The 13,041-nt window shown below is 39.9% G+C and overlaps 1 protein-coding gene across 1 annotated transcript in view; it reads right to left on the bottom strand.

The window, feature by feature from the left end:
- ACYP2 (acylphosphatase 2) overlaps positions 1-10,558 on the bottom strand; it is a 158,249-nt gene extending 147,691 nt beyond the window's left edge. Inside the window, exon 1 of the mRNA XM_077772345.1 lies at positions 10,216-10,558. Coding sequence (XP_077628471.1) covers positions 10,216-10,354 — 139 coding nt within the window. The 5' untranslated portion in view covers positions 10,355-10,558. The remainder of the gene's footprint in view (positions 1-10,215) is intronic.
- Between the last annotated feature and the right edge of the window lie 2,483 nt (positions 10,559-13,041).

Here is a 13,041-nt window from a genome sequence, read left to right as displayed (position 1 = left end):
AAAGAACAAAAAAATGCCAAGGTTGAAAAAAAAAAAAAAAAAACAGAGATTTTAGCATCAGCATGTTATTTATTAATAAAGACATAACTACAAGAAAAGTAAAGAAAAAATCGGTCATCTTAGAGAACTTAGGGGATTCAAGATGGGAGACTGAAGCAGGATCTGGTTTTTATTTATTTTTGAGAGAAAGAGACACAAAGCAAGTGTGGGAGGTGCAGAGAGATAGGGAGACACAGAATCAGAAGCAGTCTCCAGGCTGCAAGCTGTCAGCACAGAGCCGATGTGGGGCTCGAACTCATAAACTGTGAAATCATGACATGATCCAAAGTCAGACGCTTAACTGACTGAGCCACCCAGGCACACCACTGGTGGTGGTATTTTTAACTGTGAGTGATAAGGGCACACACATACTTATTGAATAAATCCTAAAACACTAAAACTAAAGAATTGCCACTGAAGTGTAAGAGACTAAGTTCATTCTGCTTCACAAACTGGGTCAAAAATGGAAATATTGGGGCGCTTGGGTGGCTCAGTCAGTTAAGTGTCCGACTTGGGCTCAGGTCATGATCTCACGGTTTGTGGGTTTGAGCCCCGCGTCAGGCTCTGTGCTGACAGCCAGCTCACAGCCTAGAGCTTGCTTCAGATTCTATATCTCCCTCTCTTTCTGACACTCCCCTGCTCACGCTGTCTGTCTGTCTGTCTCTCTCTCTCTCTCAGAAATAAATAAAACATTAAAAAATTTAAACAAAAAACAAAAAATGGAAATGTTGCCCATTACTTTAGGCAATGACAGATGGACAAAAAAACATAAGACTGAAATAAATCATGTATGAAAGATTCAGTGTGTACTTGACAGAAATTTAGCCTGTCTTGGTTTCTGATCTAATGTTTTGAGGTTGAGACCATGGAGATCAAAGATTCTGTAATACGTCCTTCTGTGTCTCCACTTGGGAAAGAATACAGAATGTAATAATTACTTGGTTAAATTTATTTAATATATGAACATCTGTGGCAGACACTGCTAGCTGCCCACATAAAATCCATCTTCCGCTTCTACCTTTCTATTTGGGTAGATTTTACTTGGGGCAGCAACATGCCTTTCTGTATTTCCCATCTTCCTCATAAGAGGAGTGGGGGGTAAGCCATGTTTCTAGTTGAGAGTTTCAGGAAAGCTCATCAACAGGATTGGCTCAGCCAGGGGTTTTCCCTTAGAGCCAGTCTCTCTCTTCCTGACTGCAGAGTATATATCATGATGGAGCTATAGCAGTCTTCTTGAAATCATGAGGGAGGGGCCAAGGACATCATAGTGGCCTGGACTCTGACCCACCGGCTGAGGGAAGGGGGAGGTGGCGAATAGGGAACTACTGATAAAGGGAAATGTGAGGGAGGGATTGTTTGGGGGTAGTGGAAATATTCTGGAACTAGATAGTGGTGATGGGTGCAAAAACATTCAACTATTGGAAAAATCACTGTATATTTAGTATGCTATGAACACTTTAAAAGGATTAATTTAGTGAATTATATCTTAATTTATTAATTATATAGTTAATTTATGTGAATTATATCTTAATCTGCCTCTATCCGTAGAACAAGGGAAGTCATTCTCCAACTCTGGTCACCATACAACATCCCTGACTCTTCCTATTACTCCACAGTAAAACACTCTGGGGAACACATCATCTTGACATGCTGCAGGCAGAACTAAATGGTTGAGCTCTCTCTAGATTTGATGACCTATTTCTAGAGGAGAAAACTTCTTCACCCCCCTGACAGCTCCTTCTCTGAGAAGGAGTATCTGTTAGTGTGACACTCCTAGCCATTCTGTCCCTACTCAGGGACATGCAGTGACTTACCTAAGTGCTAAGTTTGGAAGGAGAAATAAGCATTGCCTGAGTGCTTTCTCTTCTTACTTTTCCGGAGAGTGCATTACCCTTGGGGATCATCTCTTCTGCTCTGCTTGTCAGGGGAGCCCTGCATGTGCCTGGGTGAGTGTGTTTAATTCTGTAGGAGAGATTATTATAAAGTCCACTTAGCTAAAGATTTCCACCACATTCCCAAAACTCTGCTTTGCTCTCTGTCTTACTTATCAATAACTCACATAACAAAGAGGGGTGTTATTCATTGGGCCCCTTAACCACAGCCCTCCTTTTAAAGGCTTACAAGGAATGTGCATCAAGAGGTGGCAAGACCTCCAACCTATTAACTTTGTGAAGCAGCGAACCATGCAAGAATTAACCACTTCAGACTTCCATAATCCACTTGGAATTTCCTCAGAATCTTTCTGAGAGTCCTGATCCCTGGTTTGAAGCACGCTGTGCAACAGAGGGAGGTCCACAGAGAAGCAGCAGCCAATGTGGAGATAGATTTTCTGCAGTTCATCAGCACTAGCTGGAACATAGTGCTCGTGGGAAAGGGCCTATGTTGGAAGAGGCACTTCTACGGGCTCTCATGGCCTCTCTGCACCACTTCCACTTCGCTCGTTAAAGAGAAGGGAAGCTGATATGACACATGGAGGTTGTTGGTTTTTTGTTTTTCGTTTTTGTCTTTTTACAGACACGCTGCTCTGGAAATTGGGACAGACATCAGCCCCTTGGGTTATGAAAGACTCCAAACACAATATGCTGCTGAGTTGAGGCTCAATTGGCTGCGATGACAGTGGAAAGATGTGTCAGTAAGAAACTCTGAGGTGAACATTTGCAAAGCAAATCTCACTTTAAGTTCATAAAGAGACATTGCTATTTAAAGAAACGATAAATTTTAAGCATCAGCATCCTTTCATGTGAAATCCAATTTTCATATTATAACGTACCCCTTCATCCTGGGATCTGACTGCTGTCAGCTGAAAGCAGCCCTTACTGATGTTAAACATCTTTATTTTTCAGAAAGGCCTCCCTTTAACCTTTCCCCTTCCATCCAGGGTCTGTCCCCTGGAGCCATACTCCAGCCATGGCATCTTTCACATTGTTGAAATAGCAGTCACACCACTGTTTCTTCTCCAATCCAACTATCCCCAAGCACTTCAATTTAATTGAAGACACTTTTGAAGTCCCAGCCAAGATCATAGCCATAGGGGCTATAAAAACAAGCCACCAGCTTAACCTTGAAAATACTATCCTTTTTGTCTAGTGAGAGACACAGATATGCATAACACAAATAACTGTAGTTGGGAGCAGAATGGATTAATGAGAAGTAAAAACAAGAAGTAGAACGGGACTATAAATGAAATGCTATAGGAAGAAAAATGAGCAAGGGAATTAGACTTAACCATATTTACGTCTCTTGACTTTAGGGACTCAAGTTTCCAACCTCCAAGACACAACCTTTTCCTGTCTACTTAAGGAAAAAATGTGCAATTCCAAATCATGTGGTGTCTGGCAAAGTATGTCATAACTCATCCTGATTTTTACATTAAGCAATCTTCAAGAAAATTACGTATTCCTATAGTTCTTAAACTACTCCTATTCTAACTCTGAGTTAATATTGTCAAAAATAAACTGTCGAACTTCTAAAGCACAAGTAAACCAACAGATTGCCACAATCCATTTCTACAACTGTCATTAGTATTCACCAGAGGGCTGGTAAAGCATCTATACACAGCATAATCAATTTTCCTTCCATTTTCAGATTATGTTAGTTTCAGATATAACTGTAATTAAAGATTGATAGGAACACTTTAAGCCATAACATTGTTACAAATGCTCTAAAGTCACAGGTTAGTCCCATGCTCCCCTATCCCTTCTTTCAAAGCCCCCAGTGCAATAGAAGTTGGTGGAGAGAAACAGGGAGCTTCTTGAGAACATGGAGATTAAAAAGTACAGGACAGAAAGGTGGGGAGAAAGTAGCTTAACAGTGGAGAAACCTGACGAACACTATCTCAGCCAGGTGATCAAGGCTGAGATACATAATAGACAGTATGCACCCTCAATATGGTATGATGAGAATGGCACTTGGCCTCCTTGGTCTTCCAATAATCCATAACCCCAGTCTTATTATGACAAGAATACCAGACAAATCATACCAGGGAGCTTGCTACAAAGTACCTAACCTCAAAGTACGCCTCAAGACCACCAAAATCACTGAAAATAAGGCAAATCTATAAAACTGTCAAAGCTTAAAGAAATCAATGGAGACAAGATAACTAAATGTAAAGTGATGTCCTCCTGAAAGAATCCTGGAACAGAAAGAGGACTTTAGATAAAAACTTTAGAATTCTGAAGAAAATACAGACTTTACTTAATAATATGTATCAATATTGGCTCACCACTTGTGACCAATGTACCATACTACTATAAGATGTTAATTAAAGAAACAGGGACACCTGGTGTCTCAGTCAGTTAAGCCTCACCTTGGGCTCAGGACATGATCCCACAATTCATTAGTTTGGGCCCCACATCATGCTCGCTGCTGTCAGCAGCTTCAGATCCTCTGTCTCCCTCTCTCTCTGCCCTTCTCCACACATGCTCTCTCTCTCTCTCTCTCTCTCTCTCGCTCTCTCTCTCTCTCAAAAATAAACAAACATTTGAGGGGCCAAGATGGCGGAGCAATGGAAGTATTTTTTGCCTCACTCATCCCTGAAAAGCAACTAGATCATCACCAAACCATCTTGCACACCTAGAAAACTGACCTGAGGATTAACACAACAATCTGTACAATTGGAACCACAGAACTTGGCATATACTACCAAAGCAATCTACATATTCAGTGCAATCCCTATCAAAATAACACCAGAATTCTTAACAGAGCTAGAACAAACAATCCCAAAATTTGTATGGAACCAGAAAAGACCCCGAATTGCCAAAGAAATCCTGAAAAAGAAAACCAAAGCTGAAGGCATCACAATCCCAGACATAAAGATGTATTACAAAGCTGTAGGGGTGCCTGGGTGGCTCAGTCGGTTGGACATCCGACTTTGGCTCAGGTCATGATCTCATGTTTCGTGGGTTCAAGCCCCGCGTCAGGCTCTGTGCTGACAGCTAGCTCAGAGCCGGGAGCCTGTTTCAGATTTGCATCTCCCTCTCTCTCTGACCCTCCCCTACTCATGCTGTCTCTCTCTCAGAAATAAATAAAACATTAAAAAAAAAAACAACAAAGCTGTAATCATCAAGAGTATGGTACTGGCACAAAAACAGACACTCAGATCAATGGAACAGAAAACAGAACCCAGAAGGAGACCCACAAATATATGCCCCACTAATCTTTGGTAAAGCAGAAAAGAATAGCCAATGGAATGAAGACAGTCTCTTCAGCAAATGGTGCTGGAAAAACTGGACAGCAGCATGCAGAAAAATGAACCTGGACCACTTTCTTACATCATACACACAAAAAAAACTCAAAATGGATCAAAGATCTAAACTTAAGACAGGAAACCATCAAAATCCTAGAAGAGAAAGCAGGCAAAAACCTCTTTGACCTCAGTTGCAGCAACTTCTTACTCAACACATCTGTAGAGGCCAGGGAAACAAAAGCAAAAATGGACTATTGGGACCTCATCAAAATAAAAACCTTATGCTCAGCAAGGGAAACAATGGGGAAAACTAAAAGGCAACCAATGGAATGGAAGAAGATATTTGCAAGTAACATAGCAGATAAAGGGTTAGTATACAAAATCTATAAAGAACTTATCAAACTCAACACCCAAAAAACAAATAATCCAGTGAAGAAATGGGCAAAAGACATGAATAGACATGTCTTCAATGAAGACATCCAGATGGCAAACAGACACATGAAAAAATCCTCAACATGAGGCATCATCAGGGAAAATACAAATCAAAATCACTGTGAGATACCACCTCACACCTGTCAGAATGGCTAACATTAACAACTCAGGCAACAACAGATGTTGGCAAGGATGCAGAGAAAGAGGATCTCTTTCGCACTGCTGGTGGGAATGCAAACTGGTGCAGCCACTCTGGAAAACAGTATGGAGGTTCCTCAAAAAATTAAAAATAGAACTACCCTACCACCCAGCAATTACACTACTAGGTATTTATCCAAGGATACAGGTGTGATGTTTCAAAGGTTTATAGCAGCACTATCGACAATAGCCAAAGTATGGAAAGAGCCTAAATGTCAATTGNGGTGTTATATGGAAACCAACTTGACAATAAACTATCTGTGAAAAAAAATTAAAAGAAAAACAAGTTGGCATTGTAAATAAAACAAGTTGCAAGAAGTTTTTTGAAGTAGAATTAACAACGTATTATTTTTATTCATGAGTTGGAAACTGAAAAAAGGCTACTTAAGGTAAAAGTTTTGAGTGGGGTTATTAGGATGTCTTCCAGCTTCCTGGAGTCAAGAAGTACCACTGGTATTAATGAGCCTGTATGTAGTAGGGCTCCCTTAATTAGATCTGAGGACTTGTTTTTGCATTTTTAATCCTTAGCTTTGANGTGGGCATATATATATATATATATATATGTGGGCATATATATATATATATGTGGTATATATATATATAAAGAAGATGTGGTATATATATATATGTGGGCATACACACACATATATATATACACACACACACACACATATACATGTAATGGAGTATTACTTGGCAATCAAAAAGAATGAAATCTTGCCATTTGCAACTGCATGGATGGAGCTAACAAAATTAGTCAGAGAAAGACAAATACCATATGACGTCACTCATACGAGGAATTTAAAACTCAAAACAGATGAATATAAGGGAAGGGAAGCAAAAATAATATAAAACCAGGGAGGGCAACAAAATATAAAAGACTTAGAAAAATTTTTTTTTCCGTTTATTCATTTTTGAGAGATGGAGAGAGACAGAGCATGAGTAGGGGCGAGGCAGGGCAGAGAGAGGAGACACAGAATCTGAAGCAGGCTCCAGGCTCCAAGCTGTCAGCACAGAGCCCGATGCAGGGCTCAAACTCACGGGATGCAAGATCATGACCTCAGGCAAAGTCAGACACTCAACGGACTGAGCCACCCAGGCGCCCCCAAAACATAGGAGACTCTTAAATACAGAGGACAAGCTAAGGGTTGCTGTAGGGGTTGAGGGTGGGGGGATGGGCTAAATGGGTAAGTGGCATTAGGGAGGACACTTGTTGGGATGAGCACTGGGTGTTATATGTAGGGGATGGATCACTGGAATCTACTTCTGAAATTATTATTGCACTATATGCTAACTAACTTGGATGCAAATTAAAAATTAAATAAATAAAAATTTAAAACTTAAAATTAAAAATAAATAAACATTTTAGGATGGAAGGAAGGGAGAAAGATACTGAATCCCTCTTGTATCTTCCAACTTCTCTATAAATTTGAAACTATTCTGAAACAAAAGATTTATTTTTTAAAAAGATACAGGAAGAGAAGCAGCAATGGAAAGCAACAACACCTTAAGGCTGAGAAGTGAATCCACTATTGGTAATATTATTTCTATAAGTGTATTTTCCTGAATTTCAAACAACCAAGTTATAAACTAACTCTTGGAATACAATCTGTTTATAAATTACACTGTATTGGAGAATAAGGCAGAACGCATTTGACCTGTAGAATGTTTCCACTGCCTTTTGTCACCAAGGATATGTTAAATTGAAACATTCTTTTTTTTATTATTTATTTATTTTAAAAAAGAGATAGCATGGGGGAGGAGCAGAGAAAGTGGGAGAGAGAGAATTATAGGTGATGACTGCGTGCAGCCCGATGCAGGGCTCAAACCCATGAACCACAAGATCATGACCAGCGCCAAAATCAAGAGTTGACACTTAACCGACTGAGCCACCCACCTGCCTCTTAAATTGAAACAATCTAAACAGAAATATAACAAACTTGGATTTTGGTTGGAAAATATTTTCTGTCATAAACTCCATGAAGCCAAAAGTACCAGAAAAACGTCCTCAGGGTCATCCAGAATGATCCAAATGGCTGAGTCTAAATGTCCTATATCAATGTACATATGTATTTGGTGCATAAGTTAGGAAGAAGGCAAAATAAAGGTGGAAAAGGAATTGAAAGAAGACTCAATAGGTTATAGTGATTAAAAGCATGGGCTCTGGTCTCAGATTTTCAAGGTACAAATCCCAGCACTACCACTTAACCCACTGTGTAATCTGGGAAAGTTACTTCTTTATGCCTCAATTTTTCTACCTGTTATATGAGGAAAATGTTGACATCACAGGGTTGAGGATTAAATGAGGCAATATATATAACATATATATAACATATTAAATGAGGCAATATATATAACATATAGCAAGTACAGGACTTCGCACAGCCTAAGGTCTCAGCAAATGTCAGTGTATACGTGTGCAAATTTCTGACTGTGAATTTGTTGCATATACTATGCCTTGATCAACTAACAGTATGCATGTACTCTTCCATTTTACATACTGCAAACTATAGGAGTTGGTCCTAAAGATGATTTTTTAAACCTCACTGTTCATGTACAGTTGATCTTTATACATCATATATAATTGATTGTTATATACCAGATAACCACCATATACACAAAAGTACAAGTATGTTGTTAAAATCAAAAGAAATACATTGTGAATTAACACAAAACACTGCATAATGGAAACATGCAGGTCTTAAAATTTGAGAAATGCAGAATCAAATCCCATTTATCAACTAAGGACTTGTCCAAGTTAGTGAATCTCTCTGTATCTGTTTTCTCATTGTGAAAACAGGAACAAGACATATTTCTCATAAAATTGTGATGAGGATTAAGTTAACAATAGTAAGACATTCAGCACATGGAACATACCCTTAAATGTCACACCAGTGCATTTGTGCACATGCACGCACACACACACACTCCCTTAACTAGTGCCATTTCTGTCCAAAAGACCAAATATTTTGTCGTAAAATATCTTCATATTTTATGTCCTGTGTTTAAAATGACTTATTCTGGCAGTTTCCAATCCAGAATACCAGATCCCTGAGTGTACCCAAAGACTTCTGTAGGTACAGCACCTTGGATAATTTTAAGAAAATCAGTTTCCAAATCTTCAACATCCACATGTATTCATTCCTCAGGCTGGACTGAGAAAGCACCTGTGTCTGAGGTGGTTCTCATTTCCTACAGCCCTTTGCACAACCATCTTTGAAAGTTAAGTGCCCATCTTTAATTTTATCCTTACATCACCCCAAAACTAAAAACCTCTAGAGGACCAAAATAGAGTACAGTTTCTTTAATCAAGTTTCCATAAACACCTCCAGCTATCTCCTTAAGAAATAAATCCCCCATACAAATTTTCCTTTTAAATTGAATAACGTTTATCATGTTTTTAAGTGTAGTTTTATTTTTTCATTAACTATATTCTATCAGTAATCACAATAGCAACTCAAGTCAGAAGAAAAAATATATAGAGCTTTATGGTCAAAGGAAATTAAGAAAATATATTTAAATGTATATGTGTATATATACACATACATACTGTACATACATATTGCAAAAAAGCTAGATAGGGTGATCAAGAAGAAACTGTCAAACATAACAATGGGATAAAATTCTGTGGGGGAAGTGGAACGGAAATCAAACTCAAAGAGGAAAAGATATGATGTAAAATTTCCCAAACGTTAAAAAACTTTAAATGAATGATGGTCAATAATATTAAAACACTACCATCCTTATATTCCATTGGACAAATTCCAGAGTGATTTAACATCTTATTTGAACAATAGGAAAAATCAGCCAGATATTACATCCTTTGCAACTATTTAAATTTATGATGAAAGAAAAATTAGGTAACTCTTAAAAGCTACAAAGAAGCGTAATCTGGCAAAGCGAATCCTCAAACATCAGGGGTCCTTTCTGAAATTCAAGTCAAGCCCAATAATTTCACTTGTATGAAACAGAGACCACTAGTCCAATGGTCCTCTCTTGGTTTCCTACCTACCTTTTTTCTTTCCCGCTACGCCTGCCCCCTAGCCCCGCACCTCCCCACTCTGCCAGCTCAGGAAGCCCAGCGGACCCCTTTCTACCTCCCTTAACCACCTCATCTTCATACCCACAACGCTCCCTGATCGCCCCCCGCCACCCCAGCTCTTCTGCGCATGCGCGTATGGCTTCCTTCCCACCCGTGGCTGCTGTGTCATGGCCGAGCGGAAGTCCCGACCACAGCGGGGACCGGGGGGTGGGGGGAGGGGTCCTTAAGATGGATGGCAATCTTCTTAGCTTTCTCCCCTCCCTCCCACAACACCCCTTTGATCTCCCACTGTCGTGGGGAAGTGGGGGCGGTCCCCTACCCTGCACTCTCCCGAACACCTCGTAGTCCACAGATTTGAGTGGCCTGGCGGCAGACATGGCGGCGAGTGTTCTGCCGAGGAGCCGGAGTGGGGTTCGGGACGCGGCGACTGCGGCGGCCAGCAGAGGGAGGGGGCACATGGGACCTCTCGGCGTACCCCGCTCCTGTCACCGGCCCGGGACGCGAGCGCGCCGGGTCACGCGTCGGAAGGTGGCAAATGAGACTGCGGGTCCTGGGATCGGGGGCAGCTAAGGACGCCGGACGGGAAGGCCGCTCGGCCCCTGGCACCGAGGCCTCCCTGTTTGCCCTCCCCTCCCTTCTGGAACCTGACTGCCTTCCTCGCCGGTTCTCCGCTCCCTGAGATTAAATTAACCTCCGGGCTCATTTCTCAGTGTTAGTAAACAAAAGCCGGATGCTGTGCCCAGATGTCAATAGCTTGGTAACCAAACGTGATTGCTTTTGAAATGAAAGATCTGCCAGCTTGTTGATTGAGGGCACTTGGTTAGTGAGTTAATTCTTATTAAATGTTTGGGCGACTGCCAAGTCTATTTGGCGATTTTGAGCCAATTGTTAGTTAGTCTGCACACTTTTACCTCAACCATTCTGTTGAGTCAGAATGGTTTGGGGCCTGAATCCATATTCTAAGTGGATTGTAATATTTTCTGGGATAAGAAACTTTAAAAATCGAACCTCTTCTATGCTAATGGAAACTGGGAGGGGGAGCGGGGGGGATCGCTTTGCCTGCGTTTCACTCACATAGCTTTTTAATGGTTTTATTGTTGAACAACATCCCAATTGCCTACAAGGTTAAAGCAGTTTGTACTTAGAGAATGCACTGCATGGTGAGCTTGTTATGAAGCCTTAATTTAAAGCAACCCACCACTCCAAAGAATCTGGATACAGCTATTGATAATCTGCTGCCTTCTAGAATTCCAAATCTTTTTACTTTGAGAATTTGCATTTCTGAACATATTTGTTGGCTTCAATACCTTTACATATTTCTCTGCATCTGGCCACAGAGTTAAAATAATCCTCTGCAGTCTGATTCAATATTATGTGCCAATTCTAGTAGGGAACACCAAAAGTCATCTAAAATCGGTTAGAATTTGGTTAAAACATTTTAACGTAAAATGTATTCTGGAAGTGCTAATCCAGGTAATTTTATAATGAAGATCCTGGTTTATTACAGAGACCTCACAATTTATGTCTTCCTCTCCTCCCCTGTTTATTCCATGCCAGCTCTAGAATCAACATAGATCCTACATCATTCTTTTCAATGAGGCCTCTATAATAGAGCTTCTACCTTGCATTCTAATAAAATGCACTAAGAATAATTTTTTTAAAAACTGAAGGTCTTCAGCTTTCACTAACCTCTTATTACCTGCTTATCTCCATCCACAAATTATTCTGTAGTTTATAGGTAACCTACGGTCAAGGCGCTTTGGATTATTCTGCTCTCTGAACATAACTTGACCTTAAAAAATTATATTTAGGGGCAGCCTAGTGGCGCAGTTGGTTGAGCATGGGACTCTTGGTTTCAGCTCAGGTCATCATCTCATAGTTCGCTGAGTTCGAGCCCCCACATAGGGCTCCACACTGATAGTGTGGAGCCTGCTTGGGATTCTCTCTCACTCTCTCTCTGCCCCTCCCCTGCTCATCTGTCCCTCTCTCAAAATAAATAAATAAACTTTTTTTTAAAATTGTTTTTAAAGCTTTGCTCTTGGATCTACTTTATCTAGAATACTTCTTCCTATTTCCAAAATCTCCCCCTATTCCTTTTAGTTGCCTGTGCAAGTGCTTACCAGACTTCATCCTAATTATTTAGTGTCTTCTCCACTAGCACTGTGCTTTCCAAGAAGTAAAGCTCAAATTTGGTTGCAATCCCGTCACTACCACTAATCCTGTCACTGATAAGCTTGACATTTTCTTTTTCTTAATCTTGGACTTTTCCCGACATTTAACCAAGAGTGCCCCTGCCAATTATTACATAGCTTTATTGTAATTTTAGAAACACTACAGCAACAATTGACATTTGCTAGCTAAAAAGTTTACTGCGTCCGCCAACTACAGAACATTAGCAGACAAGACATTTTTATGTACTGTTTCAGCATGGATTGCCAATAATATGTGATTCTAAGACTTTAAAATTTTTAGGCAAATATCACTAATAATTAAGCTAATTTTAAATGATAGAAACATCTTTGCATAGAGAAATTTTTTTAAACAGGACAAAATCATCTATAGCCCTCACACAACCTTTATCATTTGTATGTTCTCTGACACATATATTCTAGGCAGTTAAAATCATACAAATTCAACCTTTATTTTTTCTTTTTCCATATTATAGTCTTCCAATGAATATTTTACTAATTTCTTGATACTCTGTTAAGTGGGTATAACCATAAATTTACCTAAGTCTCTATTACACACTCAGATTGCTTCTAATTTTCCATTACCATAAGAAATATTGTTAGGGAAATATTTGTGCACATAGCTTTCTTCCCATATTTTTAAATTATTTAGAAGTTTGAATGCCTAAATTGTATAAATGTGTATTGTTCTTGATACATATTGCCAAATGGTTTTTCAAGGGCTACACCAATTTATTTATTTTATCTTTTAATGTTTTATTTATTTCTGCGAGATAGAGAGACAGCGTGAGCAGGGAAGGGTCAGAGAGAAAGGGAGATACAGAATCTAAAGCAGTCTCCAGGCTCTGAGCTAGCTGTCAGCTAGCGGGGCTCGAACCCACTAACCGTGAGATCATGACCTAAACTGAAGTCGGACGCTTAACCGCTGAGCCACCCAGGCGCCCCAGGCCATACCA

Source organism: Crocuta crocuta, unplaced genomic scaffold (assembly GCF_008692635.1).
Source record: "Crocuta crocuta isolate KB4526 unplaced genomic scaffold, BGI_CrCroc_1.0 scaffold830, whole genome shotgun sequence".
Classification (NCBI taxonomy): domain Eukaryota; kingdom Metazoa; phylum Chordata; class Mammalia; order Carnivora; family Hyaenidae; genus Crocuta; species Crocuta crocuta.
Note: the sequence above shows the minus strand (reverse complement) of the source record. Positions and strands in the feature narration are given on the sequence as shown.